We start from the raw sequence: 15,047 nt of genomic DNA, 5'->3' as shown, positions 1-15,047 counted from the left end.
AATGTAGACTTCATTCCAATGTTAATGACTTCAAGATAGTTCAAAAGGGCTTCATTAAATCTTCAACAAATCTTCAAGAAGCATACCACCTTGGCTTCTCATGTCAACAATTACAAAATTATACCTTTTTATATGAGTACAATGACATGTTACAAACTTACATGAATGTTTATTACTTCTTGTATGCAACCTTTCTTGTAGCATTATCTTCCTTCTAAGCCTTGCAGTTTGACAATCCTTTTGCTCCATTCCAAAACAAAACTTGGAATCCTTTGAAAGATTACAATTGAAGAAGAAGCAATTTCAAACTGTTCACTCTAGGCTGGAAAAGTGTTTACTGATTTATTGTTATATTCATGAATATATTTCTTAAACTTTTTCTTTAACATTGTACCTCTAATCAGTATTACGGAAGCAGAAATATTTGTAATTGTAATAGAAACTAGTTGTAAAAGTACCAAAAATTTTCAGCAGTAGATAAATAATAGAAATAAAAAGAACATACAGTGTAGACTATTAATAAATCAGAAACAATCATATGAATAGGAATTTTTTGTAGTTATTTTGTTTTTTGCAGCTAACAACACGTGTCTTTTTTATGCAAGTACATCAACACTTGTCTTTTTTATGTAAGTACTACAGATAGTACAACCCACAAGACAATTTAATAGAAACTTGGTTCAAAGTTCTATGGTGAAACATTCAGCAAATTTAATTTCATTAATTGTCAATATAAGCACATATTATCAATATCTGCACATCTTAAAACAACATACTTCGATAAATATGATACGTAAGTATGATAAATATGATGACAGTGTACCACAACATAAATCGCAAAGGATTTTCAATATTTTGGTTAAAAAAAGTTCAATTCAAATGGCTTTCCTGATACTATATCAATCAAACAAATTTGCAGAAAAATAATAACACAATATTTCTATACAACACTACTACAACCATCCTCTACCTTTTTCGTAAACAATATGATAATACATTCTTTATTTACAGTACTAAAATTAGGTCTGAATGAAATTATTAAATTTTGTCTATAATATTTGTCACTTACAACCAATGTTTGATTAAACTTTCATCATAATCTATTTATTTGTATTCATAATAATTGAACTTAAAGTATGTTAAAATAGCTTCAAAGTAATTTCATTAATGCCAAATAAATACATATTCATTGTTGAGAATATAAAAAGTTCTAGCTTGACAAAGTACACAAGTAGCACATATCAAAATAGTATCAACAATTCCAAAAAAACAACATAAAACAAGCTATGAATTAAAAATTGCAATATGTTAGCACTTTGACATTGTGATTGCTTTTCATCTGGTCCACTTCAAACACTAGGTCCATAGTTTCATCAAATCCATCAGCAGTACAAAATTCCTTCCAACCACTTCCAATTTTGTTAGACTTCTTTGGATGATTTCTCAACAGTAGTTTGCACTTGACTATCTTGCGCGGTCCATGAAGAACAATGTTTTTAAATCTTCCTTAATGAAGATAATTGTCAAAATCATATGGGAAATTGTAACATCCCATTTAAAATATAATATAACTAAATGAAACCTTACACAAAATAGTAATAGGAACAAGGTCCTGGAGTAAAGCCACTACTCCTTACAGTTATCCAACAAAAACATAATTGAACTAGGGCACACCACGATGCCAATAGACAAGTAAAGAAAAGGGTCAATAGTAACTCAAAATATAACCCAAAAGTAAGATGCTACATGGGCCATAACCCTAGAGAAAAGCCTAAATAAACAGAAATCCAGTCCAAGTAGACTATGCAGCGGAACCTCTATCACCTTGATGATCACGGGGAGTTCTCACATCTGCTCACATCAACAAGTTGATGATCATCGCAAAAAGAGAAAACCACACAATAGAACATACAACAGACAAAAGGGTAAGCTAGAGCGAAAAAAGATTTATCATACAATCATATACACTTTCACAGTCATATATACATACATCATTCAATCATGTTATGACTTTCCAAACAATACACTACGACTCGAGACACGACTCATCCAAATACATATAATTAGTCAGATTCAGCGGATGCTTGCACTTGTGGTGGATTTCCCTGCTCTACCGAGCTGCTCACCCCCGAGCTAAGTGTTATAATGTCTCAACCCCCACACACAAGGTTAGCCCTTAATGAGTTTCAGGCCTCCTACTACTCTCACCACATGAGTCAGTCCGCTCTATGTGAGACTAACTGACTCCTTAGAGCGTCAGGATGCAACCTTACCTTGAATCCTTACTAAATTATATAGATGGGGCACCACTATGAACTCCCACTAATAGGGGTCATGGAATTACTTCCCCACCAACTGAGGCACCACTATGAGGTCTCACCTAGAGGCTCATGGAATTACGCCCTAACCACATACCATTCATGTTTCGTCATCCAATATGTACTGGCCATGCATATAAATCTCATGCCAACATTCATAACCAACCTTCAATCATTTTCCATCCCAAAACCATGCCAAAATTCATCATCCTTAGCCCATGAATCATTTCATACATACATCATACCCAAATCATGTTAAACTCACAAGCCACAAACCATAATTCATCTTGCTCATACAAAATCACTCAATTCATGCTTAAAAATGTATATTCAGTCCAAACATATAACCAACATCCAAAAACAAAGAAACCACAGAACAAACGCACTTCTTGCCCAACTCCTCGCTCAGGCGAGAGGTTTCCCTCGCTCAGGCGAGCTCCCTTCGCCTAGGCGAGAGCTCGAAAAGAGGAACAAGGAGCATTCACATTCTCTCACTTAGGCGAGTCCTCCTCGCCTGAGCGAGATGGATCTTGCTCAAAACAGGAGCTCGTCGCCTGGGCGAAAGCTCGCATAAGCTCCAAGGAGAAACCCTTGAGGCTCTCGCTTGGGCGAGACTAGCTCGCCTGGGCAAAAATACTAGGGTTCTCCAATGTTCTCGCGCGTAGAACCAAGGATTCACAACCACACAGAGTTTTAGCATTTTTCCAAGCACGCACCACATCCAATAAACCATCATGGCATAAAATCATACCAAAACAAGCATAAAATCAAAGAACAGACAAAACCCTAGCTTCCCTTACCTGGAAATAAGCTAATGAGGGACTTCGACACTTAAACCCACGAACACAACAGCTTCGAGTAGTTTTAAGAGCTATGAACAGAGATACGAATAAGGAAATGGGGTCACTACTGTGAACCTCCAATAGGGACTAGGAAAACAGCTAAAGAAGGAAAAGTATAAGTTGAGGGCAACTTACGTGGAGCAGAAATGGTTGAATGAACTTGAGAACGAACGGGATCCAAAACCCTAGCAGAGAGTAGTAGCTGCTCAATGAGGGGATGAGGGAGACTGATTTTCTGAAAGTGAAAGCAACGAGGGTGTGTTAGCTGGTTTAGGGTCCTGGTTCCCTTGTGGGCCAGCCCTAGGCCCAATTGATTTGGGGGCAGCCCCCTTTAATTAGGGAAGAAAAGAAATAAAGAAATTAGTGGGCCTTACAAAAATCCTAAAAACAGAATAAGTGGTTTGATTAAATTAAAAATACAAATTTAATCACATAATAAAATTTAATAAAAACTAAAAATCAAGTAAATATATTAAATATAAATATAAATATACAATAAACATCCACTGAGTAATTTAAATGAATTTGACCAGATGGCTAGCCTGGCATTGGTATGGGTTGAGAAATATGCAAAAATACTATCGATCCTCTGAAAAGGGGTTTATTTGCCACAAGTCTTTTAAAAAACCTACCAATAGACAAATGTTTGCATTAATTGGGGAAAACGGTGATATGGAAGCAAGAATGTCCCACATATCCAAAATAAATACTTGTTGACATGCGTAGCTTGGATGATGTGTTACTTGAATATTTGAGAAGCTTTGTTGATGCATTGTTGAAGTAACTTGAAGCCATTGCTTTGGAACCATGCCTACATTGATGAAGTTATGGAGATTTGATGTTACCCGAGTTGATCAAGTCTTATATGCATGCTCTCTATATGGATAAATCATGGGGAAAAGATTATAATTCACTTTGTAGACCATTTAGCATTTATTAGATGTATAGGGTCTTTATTATGTCTTTTAATCTGTTGAAATATTTTTCAACAGGTTAAAATGTATCTTTTAATCTATTGAATGAATTTTTAATAGATTAAAAGGTTACCTGCAGTAGTCTTAAACTATGACTTGTTCAATCAGTTGATTTATTTTTTAATCGATTGATTTCATTTAAGTTAAGTGAAATCAACCGATTAATTTGAAAATTAACTTGTTGAATTTCGTAACAATTTGACTATAAGAGCTGTATTTTTCGAAAGAGAGGTAAGAAGACCATTTTTGAGCGTGAAATCATTCTAGAAACCTGAGAATTCTCTCTCTTTCGTAATCATACAGATTGCAGCTGGTGAAGATTGATCTTGGATCAGTTTTTGAAGCATTTTGCTTGGTGTTTGTAGCTTGGAGAGGGTGATTATGGTAGGCAGGGTTGTGTTACCAATGAGGTTTGATCTTTCTCAAGCTTTGCGTGTGTGCTTGTTGGTTTTCAAGGTTTGCAAGAGGTGTCTTGTTGTGCTGGTTTGATTTTTGTGTGATTCAACAGTTTTTTGTGTGTTTTTACATATTTTGAAAGTGTAAGAGTATAAACTTTTTAAGTTTTTTGAAATAGTGCAAAGTCAGGCTCAGGTTACCTTGACTAATTAGATGTAGCTCAAGTTTGAGTGAACTAGTATAAAAATCTTGTGCATTGCTCTTTTCTCTAACCCTTCTCTCTTGCATTCTAATTTAAAGATTAAAGAATTGTGATCTAAACCATCTTTTTGACATTCTTGAGTGTTTTGGCATTATCTACAACATTGATCATGTTTGTATAACTCATTGGAACTTGTCTTGACTGATCTTTTACATTTATCTTACTTTAAATCACGAATTTGCATTTATGTATTTTTCCTAGTATTTTAGTTAACTTTTTTTGTTATTCAATCGATTGATTATATCAATACTGCATCAGTTTAATAAAATCAATTGACTAACTCTATTTTTAATCGGTTAAAAGTGTATAGTCCAATAATGTTTGCATCCTTACTTGTTGGTTGGGTTGATTCAATTGAGAACATTTTTAAACCTTTAAAAGTCATCCTAATTTTTAACTAGCCAATTCAACCCTCTTTCTTGACATTTAAACCATTTCAAAACTTTAACAGTAATGTAGTCATCTTTTAGTTCATAAAACTTAATATCCAACTCTATCATTATTGAATTGAATTATATTTATAAACTTAAGCACTCAAAATACTCCATTTAAAATATTTTGGTTCGATTGAGTCCGTTTAAGTTAATAAGTACCAATATCATTATCACTCCTATTAAATGAGCTTGTCAAGGATCAATGACAACAAGAGGTCACGTTATCGAAATCCATGATCACACAATCATATTAGAAGCTTTCCTTATTTATCTCTAATGATATACCATTTTGTCATAGAAGCATCACTTAGCTCATTTTTGTCTCACCAATTGCATGTATTAAATGATATCTTCTACGTATATATGAATAAAAAAACACAATATGCTCATTTCATGTACAGAATACAAGAAGGTGATGTTCTCAATTCCTACCAAAGATAACAATTGAGGGCCTTAACTAACTCAATAATTGGCTAATAATATATTTTCTATTTTGGATGGTATATAGATTTTTGTTTCCATATTTTATATTACATAGAGCATGCAATTTATTTGATTCTCAGGTAGATTATATTGATTTATTAATTTGTAGTGGGGACTGCACGTGGTTTTAAGCTTTATTTCGGAATTTTAGTTTTTTTTTTCCAATAGATTTCGACATATATTTCCATGTTATCCCAAACAAAAATACTAGATAATTCAACAACCAAGTTTAGTTTATAATATGTCATCTCCTAGAAGCTTCCCATTTTCCTTCCACTGAATTTCTAGCTCTTATTTCCTTTTTATGTAAAATTAAACATTTATATATACATCCATCACACCAAAGGTTTTTTTTTTTTTTTTTAAAGAAAAAGAAAGGCAAAAAAAAAAAAAAAAAACATGTGCAACCTGAACAGAGTGCAATGCAAAGTTTTGAAGTCTCGTTTGAGCCACATTTTTGTGCAATGAGTCATAGCCGGAAGCTAGATCGTTTGGTACGTACAAAATCATCAGTGGTGGAAACTTCAAAGGGTGTTTTAATTTGGTCGAATCTTTCTGATAAGAACAAGCTTTGCAAGTTTTTCATGAACTTCGGTAAAACCCTGACTTCTGCCGTAAACATTGCCTTAACAGGTCTGTGATCTGATAGTTTTGATTCAATTCGAGTGTACTCAACTTGCTTTAGACCCTCTCCATGCCACACTATTCGATCGCACCTACGTTAACCACAAACAATAATCTTAACAAAAAAACATATGTAAAATTCCAACACATTTTTTTTATTTATTGTTCAATTGAATTTTAAGTTTATCATAAATTTAGATATTTTAATTAAGTCTTCACTATTTTTTTTATCTATTAAATACTAAAAACTTTTACGTTTTTTAATTTATATAATTTAACTAGATGATAGTTCAGTCATCTTATTTATTTGTTTGTGTATGTTAGAAGAATGTGATATTTTATAAATAATATAAAATGATATCGTCACTTGTCATTTTACATTAATTTTTATATCATTTTATTTTAAATAAGAAACATACACCCCATTAAAAAAACTGGAAAAAATCAAAAAATTCAATAAACTAAAAAAATTTAATAAAAACTCAGTTAAAAATGTCTAAATTTATAAAGCACTTAAAACTTAATTAAAATTGAATTAAGTGTGGGTTTATGTTTTGTCTTACCATGCTGGTGCTCTTCTCTTCTCTACCTTTTTCCCCTGGTAGAAACAACCATAGTAAATGTCTGAATTCGGACAATATTTGTAGGTTGGTGCAAATTCTATTGCTCCTTCATGCCACCCTCTCAACGTGTTTCCACTCATTAGCTCCATTTTTAACTTCATTGAAATAGTTAAGTTAGAAATTATTTTAAAGGATTCAATTCAAGAAGATTTCGAAGTCTCAGTATATATATATACCTGATCATTTTCTAATAAGGAATCCCAGTCTCCTTTTTCAACAAGCAAACGTGTGGTTTCTTCTGGTAGAGAAATTCTGTAGTTTAAATCTCCCAGCAATATTACATGACTGCACAATCCCACGACTGGTTAATTAAATTAGGTGCCTAAAATAATACAACATATTGCACATCATTGTTACCGTCATTTAAACATGCTCTATTTTTTTAAGACAAATGTTTCATTTCAAGAGAATAATACAGATTAAAGAATGTAACCAATATCTACTCACATTAAAATTAATTCCCAACTTTCTTATTTTCCACCTTTTACAATCTCTCAAGTAAAATAAACCAGTGGAGAATAACATATTAATATTTTGAGGGCATGATTTCTGTTGGACATATTCAAAGTCTAAGATTATGTCATTAATGATGCTTCTTCATAAAACACATTGTTTATTCCAAGAACCAACAAACCAAGTGAAACGATGTATTTAATATTTGCACCTTGTTTACATGTTTTTTTTTTTTTGTGGGAAAGGAGCATAATAATTAAATTAAAAGCAAGGGGGGCAAAAATATTAATAATGAGTTTGTTGGACTGTTTCAAAGTTCACTTACTCATGGTCAAGAATGGTTCTTGGCAAATCAAGCAAAGGGCCTCTGGGAAAGCTTGTCCTGGAAAAAATTTCAGTAACATTAGAGTTTCTGTATTTCTCATCCCCTTCTCTGCCACCTGAAGCTAAATGACTGCACACAAAGCAGAAGCTTGTTTCATGTAACTGAAATCTCACTGATACAGAACCCTGCAAATTAGTAGCAGTTTTGAAACACAGAAGTAGGATTTTAGATAAACAATTCTGATGTGAGCTTAGACATAAAAAAGGTTTATACATCATTTATTTGGACTTCTGATAGTCTTTTTTTTTTTCATAAGTAGAGCAAATTTGCTTGCAAATTACAAAAATGGACTAGTTAAAAAAAATTACAGGTCATGGAATTAGTCGTATGGACTCAATGTGATTTCAACTTCAGATTGGCAGAAGTCGTAAAGATGACGACGACTTCAGTTTGTACAAAAATCATTAGAAATTTTGAAAACTTTAATCTGTACAGAAGTCGTCAGAACGGCTGACGACCGTACTTTTTCAAAAATTCACTCACGATTTTGTTTTTAAGTTATTGTGAGTCCACACAACTTATCCCATAACCAATAATATTGTTTTGACTTGTACACTTTCGTAATATCTGGCCAAATTTTCCCTATATGCTAAAAAAAACTATGATTAGGGTTTTCCTACAACAATGTTTCTGCTCATTTCAGTTTCAAATGATTCTCACATTAATTTTAGTTTAAGGCTGTGAATGATGGTTATGAATAAACTCTTATGTGATAAAACTTTTTACCGAACCTAGTAGTCTACCAAGAGTGCCTTATGTGCTTTGCAAAAGATTGATGTTGACAGTGATGACTGTGAGGCTATAGTACAAAACAAATACGTATTTGTTGAGGTGCAAGAGTAACATCAATTCAGTGGGGTTTGTTGGGTTACCTTGTTTCCTAAGCACCCCATTATGCCACAACCTACACATGACACACTTGGATGCCGAATGAATGGACAAAGATCTCTTCTTGTCCACACAGATATGAATATTCCAACCATTTGCTTGCTAATGATGCATTGAACATCATCATGTGGAGCTTCACAGAACTTAGCTGATTTTTCTTTCTCATTCAGACACTTATTCTGCAGATTTTCACCATCACTTTGATCTTTACCCCTCCTCTTATGTGATTTCTTGTTCAGAGCTTCCCTGATTATGGAATTCCATTTCATGGAAATATCATTGTTTTCTGATCCCAATACGTTTGATGCTTTTAGAGGCACTATTTCTTGAAACCTGGAATAAAAAAAAAATGAAAAAACTTAGTCATCAAAGCTTAAGTTTCTTTACTCACATTACAAAACGTTTTGTCTATACTAGAAAACCTGAAGCATTTCTGACATTACCCTAGTATATAGATGTCACAAGAGTCGTTGCATGTCTCCAATAAATCATCTATATTCAAATCTTCTTCTGGTGCAATCCCACCTACGTTCCATGTACTAACAAATACCCTTAACATGAAATGAAATACACCATATCAGAAAAATTGAAAGGAAAGAACAAAACCATAGAATCTGAACAACCCAGAATATAACTTAACTTAATCATGCTTAGAAGCTGTTTGGATACAGCACTTAACTGAAAAAGGTTAAATATTTCAAGTAAAGAAACTCTGGAAAACTTAGTCAGTATCCAAACAACTTTAACACTGCAGTTTTCTGCAGGTTTGAAAGTACCCACATAAATAAACTACAACAGAAGGATAATTTTGTTCTTACTTGCATTTCTGTGTGCCCTTGTGATCATTATGAATGGATCTTGAGTTGTGATCAAAGTCTACAATACCCAGCAAGGGTTCTTTACAACTAGGATAATCTGCTATAAAGTTGGTGCTTCCTAGTCGCTTCTTGAATATCTTATTAGCCACTAATGTAGGCCACATGTCCAAAAGAAATTTGCATACACAAAGTGAGGTCTATAAAATTTGACAAATGAATGATTGGGAGAAGATGATAATACTAGAGGTGTTCACTGTTGCTTCCTTTTCTGGCATGGCATAATGTGGTGTTATTGGAAACAGAAAGCATTATATAGAAAGTCCCAAAGTAGAAATAACAAGGAGAATGAAAAAAAAAAAAGCATTGTGTTGTGCAGGTTGAAGAGGAGGAAGGGGTTTCATTTCATGTGACGTAAAAGATGATGCAGGTTTGGCTCCATAGATCGTCATATACATATTTGAAATATATGAAGATTGTCGCCATAGGAGAGAGATAGAGAAAGGTAGAACAAAACATGGGTCTACCCTTCTTGCACATTTGAATTTTTCTGTTTGTTGAGTAGATTTTAAAGGATATCTTAATGTTTTCGAAATTTAAATTGTTGAAGATTGGTGCAAGTGGAAGTGTGGTCCAAAACAAAATTGGCAAGTAGATAAATTACTTGTTATTATTGCCCCTATCTACAGGTAGTCAAATTTTGCTGACATGTCAATAAAATATGACAACTTTCTTCTTCTTGGTGGTTGCTTCAAGAACCACTTCTACTCATGGAACTAAATACCCCTCAATTTGCAGCATGATTATATATATTTATATAGAAGATGACAAACATAAGTGATGAAAAAACAATCACAAACTAAAATTAGTGTAAATACAAGTTAAAAACAAGATTTGTTAAGTAAAATTATGTATAAACGTTCTTGTGGCATGCATATTTTTTCAGTATAAACAATCGCTTTTGAGGGATTGTGCCCAACTAAACGAGATATTCTGCAGATTCCAATTGTTAATTAGGATGTTATTAAGAATTTTAATTGAGAGTCCAGCAAGAAATCATTGGATATGAAACTACATCTTCACGTTAATTAATTAAAAGTACATGTGTCCTAGAGTAGTAGACCTTTCTGGCCGGTGGTTAAATATTTTACGCCAGGGTATCTTTTGCAGTTATAGAAGATAATCCAGTTTCAACAATAGTAATGTTTTATTATATAAAAAAATTATTTAATAATATTTATTTTTTTAATCCAGTTTATCCTACCACTTATTTTACTGAAAAAACATATTTTTTATAAAATTTATTAGTCATATAATACTTCAAAATTTCTCAGTAAAAAACTTTATGATGAATTTTAATGTTATACATAAAATTTTGTGATGAAAAATATAATGAAGAAGAAAACATTACGTGTTGTTAATTGTGACAGGAAAATTTACCACAAAATTGTTGTAATTTAAGAAAATTAGTGTTGTAATAGCTGACAAAATCACGAATAAAAAAACTTTTCGAGACGTGTAGAATCATTGTCCTTAAAAACTTATTCGTAGTGTATTGCGTAAGTCTCCAATATACAACAGGAACTTCTCGAGATTTTCGAGGATCTTAGAAATTAACAAAACAACTCTTAAAAAAGAGTAAACAAATAAATCCAGGATAAAAGAAGAGATAAAAGAGAGAAAGGGATGAGAGAACGAGAGAATAAATGAGAGTATGAAAGTGTTTTGCAAGGGAATTGATGCACCTATTTATAGGTGAAGGATGGGTGTAGGATGAGTGAAAAATCCCATAATTCACGGAACAACAACAACCCATTCAATGTTCACTATAGCATGGTTTGCGGAAAGGAGAAAAGCATCGTTCAAATCAATTGTTCAGCAAGATATGCGGAGAAAATCTTTCCAACTTCTGTGAACGTGGCAACGAAAAATAAGGGTTGTTAACTTGCAGCTGCACCTAATATCTTTTGCAATATTATCTTTATAACACTTATTTTATAACAATCCCGCATATATTGCTAAAGATAAGAAAGGGAAGTGCATTTCAATGACATAATCCATTGAACCTTGTAAGTATCTCATAAGCTGTGCAAGTGCATTTCAATGTTCCTGATTAGGACATTGAGTGTACCTACTCAGTCTACCTACTGCATAAGCAATATCAGGTGTTTAAAAGCTCATTAAGTGTAATAAGCTCCCAATTATTTGGGCATATTGAGGTTGAGAAACAAATTCTCCTCTATTTTTCATTAATTTAGAGTTAGCATCATAAGGAGTACTTACTAGTTTGAAGTCATAATATCCAAACTTCCTAAGAAGTTTCTCAATCTATTATTCCTTGAGATAGTAATATACTATCTCCCTTTCTTATGATTCTAACACCTAAAATCACATTGGCTTCACTTATGTCTTTCATTTCAAAATTAGATCCTAGAAACAATTTAGTTCTAGAAACTATGTCAATGCATGTACCAAATATTAACATGTCATCCACATACAAACATATAATAAAACATTCACCATTTTCAGATTTAGAATACACACATTTATCAACATCATTAGGTAAGAAATCATCACATACTAAGGCACTATCTAGTTTTTCATGCCATTGTTTTAGTGTTTGTTTTAACCCATACAAAGATTTTTAAAGTTTGCATACCTTATTTTCTTGACTAGGGACAACACATCCTTCAAGTTGAGTCATATAGATTTCCTCTAGTAAATCACCATTTAGAAAAGCAGTCTTAACATCCATTTGATGTATCACTAACTTATGGGTAGTTGTTAAGACTAACAACACTCGAATTGAGGAAATCCTAGTCACAAGGGTAAAGGTGTCAAAGTAATCTATGTTGGGTTTTTGAGTGAAACCTTTTGCTATTAACCTTGCTTTATACTTATCTATGGATCCATTTGACTGATACTTTTTCTTAAAGATCCACTTACAACCAATGGATTTTGCTCCTTTAGGCAAAATCTACTAAGGTCCAAGTATTATTTTTCTGAATTGATTCAATTTTAGTCCTAATGGCTTTATCTCACTGTTTTGCATTAGGAACACTAGTAGCCTCTAGAAAGCTTGTTGGATCATTTTCAACTAGATAGGTATAAAAGTCGTCTCCAAAAGAAGTTTTCTTCCTTTGTCTTTTACTTCTTCTCAAAACTTCACAGATTTCATCATTATTATTATCTATAGATTGTTCAAGTGTCTCACTAACCTTTAAAGGAAAAATATGTTCAAAGAACTCAACACTTTTTGTCTCCACAATAATATTATGTTCAATTACATCACTTTTAAGAACAAGAAACCTATAGGCAGCATTATGAGATCAAAGATGTGTTGGCTTGGGTTAAAGGTCGAGTCAGGCTAACCTAGGTCGAAGAGTGAGACAGTCTAGCTTGGATTGAGGGTCGACATAAGTTGGTCGGAGCTGATGGTCGAGACTAGTTGGACCGAGCCAAGGATTGAGACGGGTTAGATTGGGCCAACGACAAAAGTTATACAAAATTCAATTTAAATTTCCTTAATAAAAAATGGATTTTAGATTTAAAACTTGATCCAAATATTTGGATCTAGATTTAAAAAATTCCAAACTTGTTGTTATGCAAAAATAAATTTGGATCCAAAATATGATGCAGTTACTTGGATCTAGGTCGATTCTCAAAGAACACATTCAATTGTATTCAATCTTCATTATTGGTCTTGTACAAGATAATTTAGGGGTTTTAGGGAATTAAAAAAGAAAAATGCAAATTGAAATAAGGAAATCAAAATGGAAAACTGAATTACAAGAACATTAAAGTGTTGAAAACTAAATTACATGAATATTAAAGTGTTGAAAATTAAATTGCGGAAATATTAAATTGAAAAACCTAAAGTGCAAGCATATGTGAAATCAAGAATATGTAGAAACAAAATTGATGAAAATAGAAACAAATCAACTTCAAATTCAACAACATAAAAAAGTCAAAATCTTCTAATCTAGATTTGATCTTGATCTTATGAATTGATCTCAATATATGGTTCCCCATCATTGAAGCGTAAAAATGCAACAACAATGAGAAAAATGTAGAAAAGGAGACGAAAAGAAATGAACTAAAATAAGAAGAGAGAAAAGAGAAAATAGTGAAAAGGAGAAAATTGAAACTTTGAAAACTCTGCAATGAATTTTGTGTATAGTTTTCAGCCTTTGAATTATGAAGCTAATGTGGGCCTAATATAGGTTTCAATAAAGTCCTTGAACCCAATTATAATAAATAAGAAAGGGCTTCTCTCTGCACCTCCAACCCTTTCTCCTATACCCCCAATAATTTTTATAATTCCATCTTTGCCCATGGTATAAAAGGTAAAAAGTAACTGAAGAAAGAGAAGCTGCTAGGGACCAAATGGAACCATTTTTGCTGCTAGCATGAACAACATAAGTTTCGACACCCACAACATTAACATAGTAGAAGCCTATTACTATCATGTCAATGGGGTATACAAAATGGGATTTCCCAAATTCCCACCCTTTACATTTAACTTCACTGTAGAACTTTTGCCTTCAACTCCAGGTATACGCATCAATATCTAAAGTTGATGAAATTAATGATCAACTTTCAACTTCAAACATTTATATCTTTGAGGTTTGGCTCTAAATGCCACACTTTCTTGTAATTTTCAGAAACGTTCAAGTTAAATGTAGAACAAGGGAGGACTTATCATCTTCGAGTGATCAACGTGGCACTGAATCTGATTCTCTTCTTCTTCGTTTCCTAACACAACCTCACTGTTGTTGGTTCTGATGTTGTGTACATGAATCCATTGGCAAGGGATTACATTTGCATATTACCAAGACAAGCAATGGATGTGTTGTTGCATGCCAACCAAGAACCTAGTCGTACACAAAAAAAAAGAAAAAAAATATGAAACGGATATCGACATCCGTTTCAGATTTTACTGAAGCGGATGTCGACATCCGCAACGTTGAAAAAACATCTTGGTTTTAGAGTGGGGTTTGGGTATACAAGTTGGGAGAGAGAAAATGGAGGCGGAATTCGGTGAGGGCGAGTGTATCATTTTTCCATGCACTCTCAACAACAGGGAAAATGGTGAAGGCCAATGCCAATGTAAATGGCAACAATGGCAGTGACAGGTTTATGGAAGAAGGGTGTTTCATGTTATGGTGTGGGAAGGGAGCAAGAATGATTATGGTGGTGTTGTTAATTTCAGATGGAGTGAGAAGGAAAACGTGGCATGATTGGAGAAAGTGAGGGTTGAGGGTTTAGATTATGAGTGTTTGAAAGAGATGAAGTTGTTGAAGGCGTGTTTGTGTGACATCTGTAACACAAAAAAAGGAAAAGAAATATGAAACAGGTGTCGACATTTGTTTCACAATTTTCTGACGCGGATGTCGACATTCGCAATATAAAAAACAAATGAAAAATTAACGAAACAGATGTCAACATCCGTTTCACATTTTCTTGAAACGGATCTCGACATCTGCAATACAAAAAAAAAATTACGAAACGGATGTCGACATCCGTTTCACATCTTTCTGAAATGGATGT

At 33.1% G+C, this 15,047-nt stretch overlaps 1 protein-coding gene across 1 annotated transcript; it reads right to left on the bottom strand.

Annotated features, from left to right (window-relative positions):
- Positions 1 to 5,974: 5,974 nt before the first annotated feature.
- On the bottom strand, positions 5,975 to 9,998 carry LOC114176656 (type IV inositol polyphosphate 5-phosphatase 9-like). The gene is made up of 7 exons (XM_028061766.1): positions 9,501 to 9,998; positions 9,126 to 9,233; positions 8,667 to 9,015; positions 7,735 to 7,919; positions 7,133 to 7,241; positions 6,897 to 7,051; positions 5,975 to 6,425 (listed from the first exon to the last, which is right to left on the bottom strand). The coding sequence occupies exons 1-7, from the start codon at positions 9,662 to 9,664 to the stop codon at positions 6,179 to 6,181; spliced, it is 1,317 nt and encodes a 438-aa protein (XP_027917567.1). The 5' UTR covers positions 9,665 to 9,998; the 3' UTR covers positions 5,975 to 6,178.
- Positions 9,999 to 15,047: the final 5,049 nt, after the last annotated feature.

This window comes from Vigna unguiculata, chromosome 3 (assembly GCF_004118075.2).
Source record: "Vigna unguiculata cultivar IT97K-499-35 chromosome 3, ASM411807v1, whole genome shotgun sequence".
Taxonomy (NCBI): domain Eukaryota; kingdom Viridiplantae; phylum Streptophyta; class Magnoliopsida; order Fabales; family Fabaceae; genus Vigna; species Vigna unguiculata.
This window is presented reverse-complemented; position numbering and strand designations above follow the sequence as displayed.